At 40.6% G+C, this 18,105-nt stretch overlaps 1 protein-coding gene and 1 pseudogene across 1 annotated transcript in view; both read left to right on the forward strand.

Moving 5' to 3' along the window:
- The first annotated feature begins 57 nt into the window (after positions 1–57).
- LOC135327541 (tigger transposable element-derived protein 1-like) lies at positions 58–10,885 on the forward strand (annotated as a pseudogene).
- Positions 10,886–17,970: 7,085 nt separating this feature from the next.
- The window catches only part of ELOVL2 (ELOVL fatty acid elongase 2), a 50,820-nt gene continuing 50,685 nt past the window's right edge, over positions 17,971–18,105 (forward strand). The window contains exon 1 of the mRNA XM_064507049.1: positions 17,971–17,992. Within this exon, the coding sequence (XP_064363119.1) occupies positions 17,990–17,992 (3 nt within the window). The 5' untranslated portion in view covers positions 17,971–17,989. The remainder of the gene's footprint in view (positions 17,993–18,105) is intronic.

Here is an 18,105-nt window from a genome sequence, read left to right on the forward strand (position 1 = left end):
GCGCGGGGGGGGGTGGGGGGTCGCGGCGGCGAGGACTGCAAGTCCCAGCATGCCCCGCGCCGCCCTCCCCGCACTGAAGGAAACGACGGCCGTTACTCCCCACGCGGGCGCGTGCTTCCCCCACGCGCGGGAGGCGGGCGCCTGGCACCACGCCCTCACCCTCGCGGCCTCGCTCCTGGCCTTGCGGAGAAGCCGCGTCTGGAAAAAATAGCTTACCTCAGCAGCAGAGTAATTACCTCGGCAGAGAAAGCCAGACGACCGCGGTGCGGTGATGACAGGCTGCTCTGCCCGGAGGGAAGGCTGAAAACAGGGTTGGCTGTGTTCATGCCTGCCCAGGTGGCACGGCCTGGGGTGGCTTTGTGAGGCAGACGTATGAAGAGGGGGACTGCTGACATGCTAAAGTACAGGTATGGCTATAGGTGGAACACAGAACAAAAACTCTAGGGTGGATTGCTACCATAGCAGTGATGTGCATCAGCCATAGAGATGGGATAACCTGATCTCTGGTTCATTTTTCTCCTTATCATTTCCCTCCTTGCTTTCCTGTATTTGATCTGTAAGGTTACTGAAGGACTGCTGTGTCTTAGCTGAGGCAGCATTTTTACACCTCTGCTAGCCTGGTGTGGTTCAAATTCCACGTAACCTTGGCTATTGTCCTCTGTTGACATTGTAGTGATACATCAGAGCTGGTCTTTCCCTCTTAGAGAAATTAGAGGAAATGGTAGCTTCCAGGAATCGGGAGATAAGGGTTTTATTCTTGGCTCTGACAGATTTTGTCTTTAGCACTAGAATAAAGTAATAACTTTCCTCAGTAGTGTAGGAGACACTGGTTGATGTTTCTTAAACAGCTGAAAAATATGTGTGTTTAAATGCAGTACTACAGAAGCCTAATTATCCTTGAAGATGTCACCATTAGAGTGAGATGTTAGAGAAAGCATTTATTTCTGCTTTGTGTTTCTTTGATGGATTTTTTTTTTAAAAGCTCCCCCTTTAAATGAGGCTAAAATTCATGTCTTTTTTCCTGCTTCGTGCCACCTCTTTTCAAGATACCCGTAAACCAAAATTACATACATGCAGTCCCCCATTCACAGTCTTGTTTTCTGTCAGTTCACCAAATCAAATCAGAGTTGTCTTTACATTTCAAATGTTAGCTCTGACAACATTCCCACACCTGTTTCTTGTTTCTCTGCCTAACCCACTTATTGTCTCACAAGTGTCACTTGACTTGAAACACCTTTTCTTTTATTTCTCAATAACTTTGCACTTTGACATGTCTCCTGATCTCAAAATGTCACTGTAATTCTAGCCTAAGCAGTTGTTACACATACTTCATTAAGCAACACTGCTTCTGTATAGCAAACAAACAGCAAAGCAAAGCATACTAACTTTTCAAAAGCTTTTAAATTCCCTTCTAGCTGTACTGTTCTGTCTCTGATTTTTTATTTATCGTTTACAGTTAGACTAAGATCTATGAAACCATCACTTTGTACTGTAAAATAGCTGTCTCATTTTGGGTCTATTAAAATATTTCATATTCATCATCCTGCAGTTCCAAGCTGTTTTACTAAATAGCTGTTAATTAGTTCACATTGCATCTCTAAGCAGTGCAGAACCACCCAGCATCCATAATTGAAGAAAAAAATTATCTTGGAATAAAGACATTTTGGAGTAATAAATATTCATAGCATTCCAGGCAGTATACTAGGAAATAATGATGAAAACAGGTAGCAACAGGTAGAGGGACTTTTAATCAACATAGGTTCAGTTTGAAAAACCTTAATTTTATTTACTTAAGTATCCCTTTCTCTAGAGAATAAAACGTAAAATGATGGTGCCTCGAGCTTGAATTTAATGCACCTCCAAACAGTAAATGCTCTTAAACAGCTTCAAGGAACAAGCTCATATGCCAAAATAGCTATAGTTTTGGTTGCTGATACTAAATGTTTTGAAGCACCCATCTTCTGGCAATTACAGCTCTACCAAATTATATTACAAGAAATTTAACTCTCCTATAGAAATAGGAAAATTTTAACATGAATATCAAGACATGCTTCCCAACAACAAGGTTTCTTAGATTGAAGAATAATTTCCAGCAGGAGCCATTTCAGATCTACTACCTGTGACTTTTTTAGCCTTTATAAAGAACTACAAAAGCATGTTCTACTCCACAAGGGTGATGAAGTAAGTTTTGTGAATCATGATTTACTTAAATCTGAGGACAACATAGAGCCCAGAAATTTTCAGAATATTACACTGCGTGATTAAACTTGGAGCATTTCACTTTCTGCCTAATTTCTACAAGGTTTCTCACCTGGTGCACGAATGTCCTAACCACAGGATGTAGGGTATTCCTAAGTGGCATTCCCTCATTTCTAGTCAACAAAGTTCTTTATGGATGAACTACTGAAATTGTCATCAAGACACAACAAGCAAATAAAACAGACTTTCTAACATAATAGTTGAAGCGCTTACATAGAAGATAGAAGTTTGAATCCCCACAGGCATAGGCAAAGAATAACTGGGTGTTACACTGTAATCAAGTCATGAGATAAAAGAGGAAACGCTTTCTCCTCCAACAATTTGGTGAATACAGTCTTCATTTTCCTAGTTTTCCTAATATATGAAATAAAACCTTTTATATGGCTACGTAGAACATGTGTCAGATGGAACATATTCACAGATTTTCCTCTGAATAAAAAAAAAATTTACATTTGTTTTATCCAATGAACACACACACACACACACACACACACACACACACACACCCCTCTACATACCATTTCAGGTGCTAATGTGCCGGAATTCTATACTGATACCAGTGATAGTGATGAATTTGGGGTAAGTGAGCTACAACATGGATATTAATATTTTTCAAAAGTCTGAGAAATCATACCCATGAAAAAAATCATTAAAGGGTAGTATTGGATAGAAGAGATTTTTTTTAGTCACTGAAGCTCAGAAATAAGGTTGTTCATACGAATCTAAACTTGCTCTACCACCTTCCTTGTGCATGCATATGTGCAATGTAGAGTTACAGAACTAAAGGTAGCTCATCCTTTCCCTGAAGAGAATGGATAAAACTCATCAGTGATGTCATTATGAATGTATGTCCGTTATCCTGCAACATTTGGTCACTGCATACTACCTATAGTCTATGTTCAATATTTTTTCCTATGATGCTCGCCTCTGATTGAACTTTTCAAGTCGTCTCTCTCAGTGTATATGACCACATAGGCATCAAGATATGTGTTGGAGGCAGAGGGAAGAGGATGGTCAGGTCATTAAGCAGGGAAGGGACTGCAGCACAGGACTGGTGAGCATGCCATTCTGAGGGCCTCTGCAGGATGGTACACTAGGCCATGGATCAGGTCAAAGCAGTAACAGTTGATATGTGGTTTTCACAGATCACCAAGGACATGCAATGTTGCAAATAAGATAGCTAAAGACTAGTGGCAGGGAAGAGTGATTTAGGAGCTAAGAGCACATGCCTTCTTTTCAGGGTGTGAGGTCTGATGCATCTAGACTAACCAGTTGTTTCACAGCAATCATGTTCACATTTGTGTAGCAAGGCAAGGTGAGAAATGTTATTATTGCCAGGGAGAAGACTGACACTAAAGCATATGTTCAAAGTATCAACTGATTTTGGATGCCCCTCTTTTGACTGGTGTGTGGGGAAGATTTAATGTTTCTCTTAACTTGTTCGTAGCACAGCCTTCAGTGATTTCAGTTGCAACTGTAAGTGCTCAGCACTCTGACAAATCTACATTCAATTACCCTAAGCCAGACAGCAGAGAGCAAGAATAAAATCATTGACTAGCCATAGAAAATATTTAAATGATCTACCCATAAGATGTAATTTATGTTAGGTAGGCAGAGTGTTCTGTCCTCCAAAGGAGTTTCAGCCACGTTAACAAGATGATCTTTTCTCCTTCCTCAGACCCTTGCGTCATTCATGACCTTCTTTCTGTTTGTTATCATTTACATTGTGCATTGATGAAGCAGATGTCTTGTTGAAAGCCAGTAATGTAAATAAGGCTTATCATAATGAATATGCAAAAAAGAGCAAGTTAAGGTAAACCAGGCAGTTTTTGTTCTATTTTAGAGCAGAATTTTTTATTCCATTTTAGAGCAGAATTTTTTATTCCTTGTCTTTGCACATTTAATATCTTTGAAGAAAACTGGCAACCAGATCAGATACTGCAGCCAAAACAACCGCGTTCTGTTGGAGCTCTACTACTTTCTTGTACCTGAGCAGCTAGTCAGGGAGGGATAGTTAATACAGAAGGTGCAAAATCTAGCCCTTTCTTCTATTCAAAATCCAACTGATCACCTTTCTCCCACACCTTTCTTTTAAGATTAATACATTGTTATTTTCTAGGGAAAGTATAGAGAACTGTCTGCTTCCATGCCTTTCCCCTTGCTTTACATTGTTATGCTTATCTTTCAAATATTGTCCTTTAACCAGATAGTATGCTCTTTGGAAAAAGACTTGCCTTCCAGTGTAGGTCTGAACACAGCCAGCTACAAGATCATAATCTCAAACTGGTATGTTTGTACGTTATCATAATGCTAAATTTAGAACACTAGCATGTGTGAGAGAGATTATTCAGTTCCATTCACAGTTGAGTTAACAATTAAGTTAACACCATCAAACTCCTCACAGGAGGCATGGTGAAGACACAGTGAAGAACTGAGCATCTAAACGTAGTCTTTTGTAACAGCTTGGCCTCAGTTTTTGGTTTAGAACCAGCAACCTTTTCCCATTTCTTGGTTGGCTTAGGTAAATATGGGCTGTATATATTAAGCTGATAGGCGTAAGGGGAATAAGAAATTATATATATGTAAATATGTAGAATATCAAACTGCATAACTGAAATATATCTGTGACTGAAGCCATGATCTTTTCCCGGATATGTAGCAATTGTGTTTCAGCTTTAGGAAAGCATTTAAGATGAAATACTTGCAGTATTGCTTTATTCCAAAAGATGGTGCTAAAACATAAAATTTACTCCAAAAAGTTCTGCAAAGCTATACAAGTGCTCAAATCGGTACCTCCTCCAGCACAAGCTTATTGTGGCTTAGTTTTTACTTTACATGCCCACAGCTGGCGATTTAGTACAAGGTCTAGTTTTAGGTGTGCAGACATGCTGCACCAGTTGCAGATTCAGGAACGAAAAGCATAGAAAAAATGACATTATACAAAGCAATAAATAAACCTGGGAAAAGCCACAAGATAAACTTGCAAATCTATTTTGATTTTGATTTTGATAAATTACAAAATCTGTTAGTTTCAGCCTGAGTATTCAAATTTGATTCAGTGCAGTTTTGTTACTGACAGTTCTTAAGTGTTTAAAGCATTCACTCACTGAGTTAATGGAACTTGCATTATGTTTAACTCCATAACTCCCCGTAACATTGCTAGTAGAACTGAGATTTTTAGATACATGGCCACAGTCCTCTGCCAATAAAGTTAGCAGAAGAGCATAACAGAAGAAAGATATCTTCCTTCACCTGAGCTAGCTGCTCAGGGAAACAAGAGACATTTTCCCAATTTTCCCAATGAGTTGGACAGATTACTGATAGGACAACTTCATGAAGACAGACAAGTTCTGAGTTTAAATTCCAAGTTTTGGAGGAGATCATTATCAAGAGCAGTGGTTGGCAATGGGAGAGATGGCTGATCTCACTTTTCTTTCCCAGACTAAGTGTTTAGCCTACTGATTGGAACTTAACAGGACCTGAGAGTTGCTGTCTCTCAAAGAGACATGATAGTGATAGTTGGCTGATCAGTGGTACCTCGTCCACCCTGTTTTGTGCTGAACTGCAAACCCAGTGGGACCTGGCAGTTTGAAAGCCAGTGCAACTCAAAAGTGTCTTTTTTTAGATGCCAGTGTTGTGCAATATACTGAAAGTCCACATGGAAATTCACTGGTATGCATTTTTTGGTACCTCACTCCTTCTTTGGGAGTTATAGATATTTTCTGCTCTTATTTGCTACTTATGTGATTCTGACTTTTTCTCTCCATCCCTGCCGTCCTTTTCCACTACCCCATCCTCCAGCTCTTGTTTCTGCCCTTCTTCTCCTATAATCCCCATCCTGCTCCAGTATCCCAAGGCACTACCTGTCAAATCACTCTGTGAGGAAGACAAGTGTGGAGTCTGGTCTACATACGGCAGCTATATAGAGCATGCTAAGAATTGACAGAATCCTGGGAGAATCTAACTATCAAAATAACTAACCTGAGGCTGGGCCTTTTGATTTCTCGGAGGGAGATATGTTTTTGCCATAGCTGGATATATGTCTGTATAGATAGTAATCATATACCCCAATGGCAAGTGATTACTCTGTCAAATTTCAGTCCCCCGTTCCAACAGACGAAGCATGTTCAAAGGATTTAACGTAGGGAAAACAGTGTGTTTTTACCTAATGTTGTTTTGCAAGGCAGTTAATCTACCTTTGATTTAAATATAATAATAATAATAATAGAGCTTGCAGCAGGCACTTCACATAGAAAGCTTCAAGCTTGAAGATTAACTGCCAAAATAATAAGACTGAAAAAAGGATCTTAGAAAATCATCAACTAACCAATGGCATGTGAGTATTTTAGATTACTTAATAGTTCACTTCTAAACACATTAAACTTATTTTAGAAGCTTGCAGAATTTTCATTTTAAAATGTTTTTCCTTTTTAACACAACTAAGTATCACTCATCTTTTCATTTCAGTGGAAAAAATTGTAAGAGGAAATGGACCTAAATATAACTCCAAGATTGCCACAGAAAATCTTTACTGTCAGAGGCTGTTTGATAATATCTTATGCAAATGAGCAGTCCAAGCCCAGTTCATACATAAGATAGATGTGAATTACAGCTTTTTTTCTTATCTGTTAGAGTAATATGTCCAGCTGAATACAAAAGTAAATAGATGGGTTACAAGAGAGCCTTCTTGCTAGCACAGAGGCTGGTTGGAGCTCTGTTGCTTTCAGTACATTTCCATCTTGTCAACATTATGGTCAAGTTGTTGGTTAGAGCCTAAATTATGAATTCCAGTTTTCTCCAGTGCCGTAAAGAAAATGAGAAAAGTAGATCAACTCAGCTGTTTAAGGCATAGGAGAAGAAAACCGATTCTACTTTATTCCATGAAGAAATGTCACTTACCAGCCTTTGCCCCCAGCTACTTCACTGCTCCTATCTTAAAAGCTTTCCAGATCAAAACAAGGCAAGAAGAGGGCACAGCTACTTTCTGTGGATCGAAGTGTCTAGAGTGAGCAGAAGACATTTCCTAAGGAGAACGTTTTATTTTAAAATGGGCTCTTTTCTTTCTCAGTCACCAGCACAGTATAAGGCTTCTGTTTTTATGCCAAAGGCACTGTTACATCTTCACACAGCGGGCTGTAGGCTGCTGACCAGTTGAACAGCTTTGAGCAACTTCTTGCAGTCAATATCAGAATGCTCAGAACAAAAAAGATACTGCTAATGGAGTACTAGGTCAGCAGAGTGTGCAAAATTAGGTTTTGTGGCCAATGCTTGTGGCTGCCAACTAGTGAAAAGTGTCTCCTTTCTGGGTATGAAGTAGGTGAGGTGTCTCACCATTGGGTTCCCAGAATTAGAAGCAATGGGAAAGGTGATGCAAAGATGTCTTCTGGATTAGATAAGTGGGGTCCAATGTAATTTAATAACTCAGAGTTAGTGCTGTCAGTGCCAAAACTAGCAGCAAAGCTATCAAGGCTGAAGACAGTGAGATTAGGATTAAGGGGGAGAAGCTGGATCCAGAGAGATATGTGAGACTGTAAACTCAGCTGATCCACAGAAACAAAAAAATATATTGATCTATCGACAGAGTCTGCTAGAAGCATTTTGAGAAGGAAATACTAAAGCATGTGAGAAGAGGAGGAAGCTTTAATGGAATGATGGCTGAACTTGCTTTCACTATTTTTTGTAACAGTGTTATCGGCACTGGGTGTATCCTGTCATGAGTGTCAGTCACCCTGGATTTTTCTAACTGGGATTTTTTTTCATTAGGTGGGCTGTCAAAGTGGGGGAAGGAAAGGTGGAAGCACCAATCATTTAATGAGATTATCATGGAGGATTTCATGCTTTTTTCTTCTGCATATTATATAACAACGATATTACTTGTGTATTACATCTAAAACTATGGATGTTAAAACTTATGGACTGTCTTCCAAAGGTGGGCAGCCTGCCGCTAAGATATTTGTTGATGTAGAAATGGCTTAGGTTATTTATTAAACTTGAAGTAAGCAATGGGGTTTTTGACTCCTCCTTCTTGAATGCTGCTGTTTTGACACATTTGGCTTCCAGTGTATAGAAAACTGCTGACTCTGAAGAGAACACAAGTTACATAATTATCCTTGGTCCCTGTACTTTAAACTTTATGCAAATAAGGTTATTGCCATCATGCATGAAGAAGAGAAAACAAAATCAACAGAAATAGTGAGCAGCATTCCAAAAGACAGATGCCACCATAAGGAGGTCTTAGTAACCAGTAAGCTCTTGCGTAAAGTGTGACACCAGTCCTAGCAAGTTCCCCCTCCATTCACAACAGCAGCCTGATCAAGAGAGAAAGAGGGAAAAAATATACAGGCATACCTCATTTTATTGCGCTTTGCTTTATTGCACTTCACAAATATTGCGGTCTTAGAAATAGAAGGTTTGTGGCAACCCTGTGTCGAGCAAGTCTGTCGGCACCGTTTTTCCAACAGCATGTGCTCACTTTGTGTCTCTCTGTCACATTTTGGCAATTCTCACAATATTTCAAAGTTTTTCATTATTATTACATCTGTTATGGTGATTTGTGATCAGTGATCTTTGATGTTACTATTGTAATTGTTTTGAGATGCCACAAACTGTGCCCATATAAGATGGCGAACTTAAATGTTGTGTGTGTTCCGACTGCTCCACCGACCAGCCATTCCCCCATCTCTCTCCTTCTCCTTGGGCCTCGCTATTCCCTGAGACACAACAATGTTGAAATCAGACCAATTAATAACCCTACAATGGCCTCTAAGTGTTCAACTGAAAGGAAGAATCACACATCTCGCATTTTAAATCAAAAGCTAAACATGATGAAGCCTAGTGAGGAAGGCATGTCAAAAGCCAAGATAGGCTGAAAGCTAGGCCTCTTACACCAAACGGTTAGCCACATTGTGAATGCAAAGGAAAAGTTCTTGAAGGAAATTAAAAGTGCTACTCCAGTGAATACACAAATGATAAGAAAACGGAACAGCCTTATTGCTGATATGAAGAAAGTTTTAGTGGTCTGGGTAAAAGATCAAACCAGCCACAACATTCCCTTAAGCCAAAGCCTAATCCAGAGCAAGGCCCTAACTCTCTTCAATTCTGTGAAGGCTGAGGGAGGTGAGGAAGCTGCAGAAGAAAAGTTTGAAGCTAGCAGAGGTTGGTTCATGAGGTTTAAGGAAAGAAGCCGTCTCCATAACACAGAAGTGCAAGGTGAAGCAGCAAGTGCTGATGTAGAAGCTGCAGCAAGTTATCCAGAAGATCTAGCTGAGATAGTTGATGAAGGTGGCTACCCTAAACAACAGATTTTCAATGTAGATGAAACAGCCTTATTGGAAGAAGAGGCCATCTAGGACTTTCATATCTAGAGAGGAGAAGTCGGTGTCTGGCTTCAAAGCTTCAAAGGACAGGCTGGCTCTCTTGTTAGGGGCTAATGCAGCTGGTGTCTTTAAGTTGAAGCCAATGCTCATCTACCATTCCAAAAATCCTAGGGCCCTTAAGAATTATGCTAAATCTACTCTGCCTGTGCTCTATAAATGGAACAATAAAGCCTGGAGGACAGCACATCTGTTTACAACGTGGTTTACTGGATATTTTAAGCCCACTGTTGGGACCTACTGCTCAGAAAAAAAGATTCCTTTCAAAATATTACTGCTCATTGACAATGCACTTGGTCACCCAAGAGCTCTGATGGAGATTTACAACGAGATTAATGTTGTTTTCATGCCTGCTAACATAACATCCATTCTGCCGCCCATGGATCAAGGAGTAATTTTGATTTTCAAATCTTATTATTTAAGAAATACATTTTGTAAGGCTATAGCTGCCATAGAGAGTGATTCCTCTGATGGATCTGGGCAAAGTAAATTGAAAACCTTCTGGAAATGATTCACCATTCTAGATGCCATTAAGAACATTCGTGGTTCATGGGAGGAGGTCAAAATACCAACATTAACAGGAGTTTGGAAGAAGTTGATTCTAACCCACATGGATGACTTTGAGGGGTTCAAGACTTCAGTGGAGGAAGTAACTGCAGATGTGGTGGAAATAGCAAGAGAACTAGAATTGAAAGTGGAGCCTGAGTATGTGACTGAATTGCTGCAATCTCATGATAAAACTTTAACAGATGAGGAGTTGTTGCTTCTTATGGATGAGCCAGGAAAGTGGTTTCTTGAGATGGAATCTACTTCTGATAAAGATGCTGTGAACATTATTGAAATGACAACAAAGGATTTAAAATCTTACGTAAACTTAATCGATAAAGTAGTGGCAGGGTTTGAGAGGATTGACTCCAATTTTGAAAGAAGTTCTATTGTGGGTAAAATGCTATCAAACAACATCTCATGCTACAGAGAAATCTTTCATGAAAGGAAGAGTCAATTGATGCAGCAAAATTCATTGTTGTCTTATTTTAAGAAATTGCCACAGCCACCCCAACCTTCAGCAGTCACCACCCTGATCAGTCAGCAGCCATCAACATTGAGGCAAGACCCTCCATCAGCAAAAAGATTACAACTCGCTAAAGGCTCAGATGATGGTTAGCATTTTTTAGCAATAAAGTATTTTTTAATTAAGGGATGTACATTGTTTTTTTAGACATAATGCTATTGCACACTTAATAGACTACAGTATAGTGTAAATGTAACTTTTATATGCACTGGTAAATCAAAATGTTTGTGTGACTCACTTTATTGTGATATTTGCTTTATTGCGGTGGTCTAGAATTCACATGTCCACAGGCAGTCTTGCCTGTGGAGGATGGAACCGCATGTTCTCTGCCCCATTTGGCTGGCTCAGCCTGGTACACTGTAATGAGCTCAGTGCTGAAGCATCTTTCCAGCCCCATCCACTTGCCTGCCTCAGTGCAACAGGCCCTGTCTCTCCTTTCTCCCTCCATGCCACAGCCACACTCCTAGCTCTTGCTGGCCCTGATGCCTCCTTGCCTTTGCTCCTAAGCTTAGTATACCCAAATCACACAAGGCAATTCTGAGAAAACAAATGCAAGCATAGGCAGTAAGCCTGTATTTTTATTTTAATCCTTAGTTTTGAGTGGAATTTTGCAAAGTTAGGCAGGACTCCCAGTAGGTAAGCCTGTATCACTTGTTGAACCCCAGCTAGCACGTCGAGGTGATGCAGCTGACCTTTAGCATGAGATAGAAAAGCAGAATCCCCCTCACCTTTCGCAGGATAGCTGGCTTCTCTGCTGAATCCACATAATTTATTGTGCCTGTCCAGGAATTCAGTGGCATCCACAAGCGTTAGGGACAGCAACCTGTCTAGGACATAATTGTCTGGGTTCCCTTTGGCTGGAAAGACCCTTTGTTGACCATGGATGGCAGAAATCAGCATACTTCATCTAGTCAGGAGGATGCAAACAGAGGCCCAATTTTATGAGGCATGTCTTATTGTTATTTTACATCTGTGTATTAGAAGAAAGGCAAATAAAGAAAAGGTATCATTCACCTGTGAAAGATGAAAGCTATCACCAGCTGGGTGATCATTTACTTTCATTCCTCTTTCCCAGCATCCCTTCTCTGCAGACTCCCCTGGCTTGGCCATTTTTCATATACCTCTGCTTTGTCACTCATACAGCTTGCCTAAGGCCTTTTCCATTGCCCCTGCAGGAGCAGTAGAACAGAATGCAACATTTTATGGCTCAAAACCAAGTTTCTTTCACAATTCATATCTTCTCAATGAACCTGGCTTCCAATCCCCAGGCCTGTGATTTCGAACTTTTGAATAGCTGCAGGGATCCTTTTCTCTTGCACATCCTTTTCTCCAGTAAATAGATGAACGGGGTTTTTATGTTATTTTTTTCTACTCTTTCCTCTCCTGCTATAAAACCTGGTGCATTTCCCCTTGTTCAACAGCCATTAGCTCTCCTGAGAGAGTCAGGACTTGTGGGCTTGGCCTGTGGGCAGGCTGCAGAAAGCAGAGAATCTCAGTGAGCTGGGCATACAGCTCTGGAAAGCTCTCTGAGAGCAGAAGATGGCACATCTCGAGAGCACAGTGGCACCATACGCTACACAGTGTCCAGGGATTTTTCAGAAAATACTCTGCTGGATTGTCACTCATAACTGACCTTCTTGGCTCCTAGGAATGAAAGAGCAGACCACAGATGACATTGTCTACCATTGCTTCCTATAGATTTCTTGCAGCCAGTATAGCTGCAGTCAGTATAGCACATATTCCCAGACAACACCGAGGTAGATGATAAGCACAAAGCAGGACACAGTACATATAATGAAGGATATCAAATAGCATATCAAACCCCTGGTACACATCAACAAAAAACTCATACGATACACTCAGACAAATTTGACAGACATGATGATGTGACTGTGTTTCATCTACATCAAATGTGCATTACCAAATGATCTCTGGCAGTACACAGATTCAGTATTAATGATGGTGGAACCACAACTACTGCCTTTAGGCAGTGAGACTCCACTCTCCAAATTTATGACAATACAATATTGGCAGTTTGTTTCAGCAGGATTTTTTTCAGGGCTGTGCTTTTACGAGACCAGAATTTGGCACAATTAAATTTATTATTTAGTCTGATCCTAAAATAAATTATTGATTATGACTGCACATTTAAAATAAAATTACACTCGGGGGAACATTTTCTATTTAAGGAGGTAATTATTAAAAAATGAAATAGAGAAAAGCATTGCTTCTTGTTCAGTGAGCGCAAGGGAGGCAGCAGAGATGTGTGATTAAGGCTTACTAACAAGCACTGCTTAAACATGAGTCGGCTCAGCACAATAAGTGGTTCACTCTGGTTTGCTCTTTTATGAAAGGACGTGGAGAGAACTATTCCCTTCCAATAACAATAGTTAATTCTTATAGCCAGTTGCTTCATGGAACTATCATTGATCTCAGAAGCTGTTGGATTTCCTAGAGATACTAGTACTGTTTTTTGTCATGTCTGTACATAATCTAATGCTGCGCTTTACTCCACCACATTCTTGTCTAATGCTCCAGGGAGCATCTGCAATCACCAAATCTCTTCCAAGCTTGTTGTCAAACATATAAATCATACAACAGTATCTGAAAAAATAATCTCTATATCCTCAAGGTAGAAGAGCTGTTTGCCAGACCTCTTGTGGTGATGGTAATAAAGTCATTTATGAGCTGTTTCAATTAACATTGCCTTCCCATATATAAAGTCATGAAGTATTTCTGCAATCCTAGATTAAGACCTAAGGTTCTCACCCTATCTGAAGATATCAATATTCATTTTTTTGTGAGGGTCTGTGATATACAGGTCACTGGTATCCAGTTCTGATATCTGACCTACAAGGGTATGCCAGTGGCTTCCATAGCCGTATCTGTTCACAACTTCTTGGGACTTCCTGTCACAGTAACTCAGCTGTGTGTCTCTTTAATAAACCTTTTCAGTTTCTCAAACTTTGTGTCAAAATGCAGACACTTTTGCAAAGTAGAACTTTCAGCTAGCTGTTGAGTAAACACAAGTTAACCTATGTATGTCCTTTACCTTCCAGTTCATAAATTTCCTTGGCTTGTTGAGCAGGGATATAGGTGAAGGCACAGCTTTACTGTGACCTCCCTATCCATCCTTCTCTGTTGTCATCTTCTATAGATACATTATTCCTATTAATCAAGCTTTAAATTTTTGTTTATTCAGCTTTTACTCAGTAAAATGAATTCTTTCCAAGACTGTTGAGGACTAGTGATAATACCTTGCTTCTGTTCTGTTCCAAACCAGAGCATCATATTTGTAAACATGAATCTTTTATACGATCAGAAAGCTGTCATATACTCCTGTGAAATAACTCAGATACTAAAAACAGTCCAGCTTTGTAGTCTAAAGACACTGTCTCCCAGAAATAGAATGGGATATATATAAAAAGATACTTTGTTTTTCTAAAGACATTTATCAGAGTCCTACTGATGCTTCCAGTGTGAAAAATATTTAGCATCCCCTCTTTTTCTTGGAATTTCTCTCCCTACTGAGATTGAAAAGCATTCTTATTTCACATATTTGAGTTTCTAGTTTTCCTCTACAATGACTAGGAAGTGTTCATTGATTCCTAAAGTCATACATCTTTGGCTACAACAAGGTGGATTTTCATAGCGACATGAATCATGTGATGGTTGGAATCTTAAAACCACTTTTTCTGTTCTGTTAAGAATTTCTCCATTCCCTGGAAACGTCCTCATTTTTTCCTGCTCCTCTTTGAAGTTCATCTTTGTGGTGACATCAGAATGGTGGTTTATCTGTTCATTTAAAATGAAGAGAAGACCTACTTGCTTTCAAACTACTCTTCCAGGATCTTCTGACACAGTAATGGCCATAGCTCCTGTGAAGCTTTCCTTTGAACTTAAGTACTGTTATCAGCATGTTTGTCCTTGCTGTTCACCTGCTGGTATCTGCAAGCAGATGTAATCCTATACAGTTCTGGCATTTTTTTCCAAGGTTTGGCCAAGGTCTTGTTTTATGTTTACTGTGGCATTGCAGCAGTAGTGCTGTGGGGTTTTTTTCCTCTCTGGATTTTGAAGCGAGTCCCACCTCCCTCCCATGTTTCAGTTCCACATACCTTTTCCACCAAAGGTCTCCCTTCCAGCATCTTTTAGATGTTCTGTCATCTCCACAGGATCAAAGTACTTCCCTCTTCTACACAAGTTGCAGCCTGGATAGGATGTTCAGCAAATGCCAATTGCTTTGTCAAGCACAACATCTGTGTCAAATCTGGAGGACACCCACATTTTTTTGTTCAGGTTCTTATTGTAGTTGATCAGCCTTCCAAAAACATGATACTCCCTCCTGTATCTATCAAAAACTTTTCAATATTTTTGTTGCTACTGTTGTTTTAGTGTTTGAATTTCTCTCTCACAGACATTTCCCTTTTGCATGGAGTACAGTACTCCTCTCAAATTAAAAAGTAAATGTTTTCTTGATCAAGCTGATCTATCTGAGATACCTGATCATTATTCAAAACCTTCTGTGCTTTATGATAATCTGTATTTAGAAATAGAACTCATTCTGACTTGAGTGCCTTCCTTTTTTTTTTTTTTAATCAAATTCTATGATTCCCTGCAGCTGCTGTGACTGAGGACACACTAGCTTAGGTAGGTTCACCACGTTTAGTTCAGGTATTTGGGAACCACAGTAGCATATAGCTCAGTATGGCACAATTACCCAAGGCTTTCTCTTTCGTGCAAGTCAGGTAGCTTGTGAAAAGTCAGGTAGCTTGTGATGAGGTTCAATATATAACATTAACAATACCAGCAGACCTCAAACTAACTCCCTGTAGTAGCTGGACAGTAGTTGTTGTGTATTTATTCTGACAGCATTGCTCCCAGGATCAAGTGCCATTTTAATTGCCTCCACTTATTTTTCCTGTTCCCAGGGAATTTCAGCTGGAACTAAGCCATTCTTTTCTTCCACGTGTTGCCTTTTTCTGGCTTTTTTCTCAGCTTTTTCCGCTCAGAACATGGTGCTCAGTAACCACTCAAAGCCAAAATGCCTGACAGAAGTCTGCTGTGCTCAGTGCCTAGGATCCAACAAAGTGCATGGCGTCACCCTCCATTCAAAACAGCTGAGTCCAAATCCTGCCACAGACCTTAAATCTCCAAATTCAGGTCATTAGATAGCTGTTAAAAATATCCATAATACTATTACAGCTTTTAAATGCCATCAAAATCCTATTTGCTTCCTATCTGTGAATTCAATTGGAGACATTACTGTTTTGATAAAAAATGAAATTGCTATGATAGAAGGAAACTATATTAATTAGCATTAGCATGATGTTTTCAGTAAGGAACTCAAGAAATTAGAAATGATACATTTTACTAAACTGCAGTAAACATTTCCTTTCTGCTTTAGACAAAAACAGGAGTAAAGAAAGGATGTATTGTATTACCATATTGTTAGTGCTGGGTTTGGCTTGAAACATCAAATACAGCCTGTTTGAACTATAACAAAATTGCAATAAAAATTTTGAGGCTGAAGCATTCCGAAGTGTAGAGTCATTTCCATGATTCTCTATCAGTCATTTTTCAATCTGCTCCTTGGCTCTACAGTACCTGTAATTTCTGGGACAAAGAGGACAATTTTCTGCCCAGGTAAACACTTCTCTGTTGCCAGAATGGATATCAAAAAGTATTTCTCTTCGATATTTCAAGATGGTCTGTAATAACACAGAACTAAATGAATGACTTGACATAGAGATGAATAAAAGGAAACACTAGCAGGTCAACTTCAAGAATTAAGGCAGTACAGAATCGCCTAACACTACAGTTTGGAAGCTCAAGTGAACAAATTTGAGTTTATAAAACTGGGTTAGAAGTTATGTAAGGACAAGCTTTCACATGAGGCTTCTGGCAAGCAGTGCTGGAAGATAGCCATTCTCACTGTGTTCGGCATATCTCTGCATCTGGGTCCAAGAGAAAGCAAGGGGTGAAGTAGCATATGAGCAAAGAAGACTTGAAGTTTAGAACAACAGGGCTATATTTTGGACAAATATAGCCCATCTATATATCAAGCACACTTTAGTTTCTGAAGATGTTACCTATTCTGCACCAAGTGTGGTCCCCCTTAGCTTTTCTCCTCTGCCTTTTCCACTGAAACCAGTGGGAAAACTGTTCTCTGAGCTGGTCAACAGAGCTCTCAACGACCAGAAATGAGAGGGAAAGCAATGGGAGGTCTGTATGAATGTGTCATTTGTGACAACTTCTCATTTATAAAATAAAATCAAAATGAAGAATTTTAATATTTTAAGAAAGATTGTTTTGATTTCACACTGCAAAATCTGTTTTATTAATGAGAAAAGCAAGTCATTTTCAATAAGCTTTGATAGTTTAAATAAGTATTTTATAGGAGATAAAATGCTTTGTTTAGATTTAGAGCAAAAATTAGTTTTGAAATCATGAGGTTTTGCGCTTGTTCCTTTGCTTTATTTTGTTATATATCAATGATAGTGTTGTGACAAGCATTGGTAGCTCCTGCTCCATGTGATTTTTGCTTCATCCCTCAGCCAACTTAAATACTTGGTTATCAATGACTCCCTGACTAATAGATTAAGATCTCTAGGGAGATGTCACGATTATGCAGTAGGGGACACTGATCTCACTTTGGCACAGTGTCTGAAAGATTTAGGTCTTCAAGTCAGAGAACTTTAACCGCAAATATGAGTGCTGGGCTGTAGCCCAAAATCCTCTGTTAAATGCAACAGAGTTGTGACAGGATTGCAGCAGCCAGCCCCCGCCCCCATCCACTCCCAGACTGGCCTGTCAGTGGCAGCTCGATTGCAGGAGACCCCTCTGAATTGGTTCTGCCCACGATTTTTTTCAAAGGCCTATGGCCACTATCAACAGTGACATTTGTGGTGGTGGCAAACAGGCTCGTTCAGCCCTAGAGCAGCTCTTTTCCCGATCAGCTCTTGCGTTCACTCCTCCCTGCAAACGCTCACCATTAGGCTCGGATTTTCTGCACATGCTCCTTGCACTTTTTCCCTTCCAGGTGCACGGGAGAGACCAGAGGAGCCCAGGGCGGGCTGCCCGCGGGACGCGCGGGGCGGGGCGGGGCGGGGCGGGGCGGGGCGAGGCGAGGCGAGGCGCGGCGCCCCCGGGGCGCCGCCTCGCCGGGAGCCGCGCGGGCGCGGGCGCCGGCACCGGGCAGGAGGCGGCGCCTTATAGCGGGGGCGCGGCGGGCGCGGCGGGCAGAGCCGCGCCGATACCCTGGACAGCGCCTCGCCGCCGCGGCACCATGGTGAGTGCGGACCCCCGGCCCCCCGGGCTGGCTGCAACCGCGGCCCCGCGGCCCCCCCTTCCCTCCCGGGGCTAATTGCAACCGAGGCCCCGCTGCCCCCCGTCCCTCCTTCG

Source organism: Dromaius novaehollandiae, chromosome 2 (assembly GCF_036370855.1).
Source record: "Dromaius novaehollandiae isolate bDroNov1 chromosome 2, bDroNov1.hap1, whole genome shotgun sequence".
Taxonomy (NCBI): Eukaryota; Metazoa; Chordata; class Aves; order Casuariiformes; family Dromaiidae; genus Dromaius; species Dromaius novaehollandiae.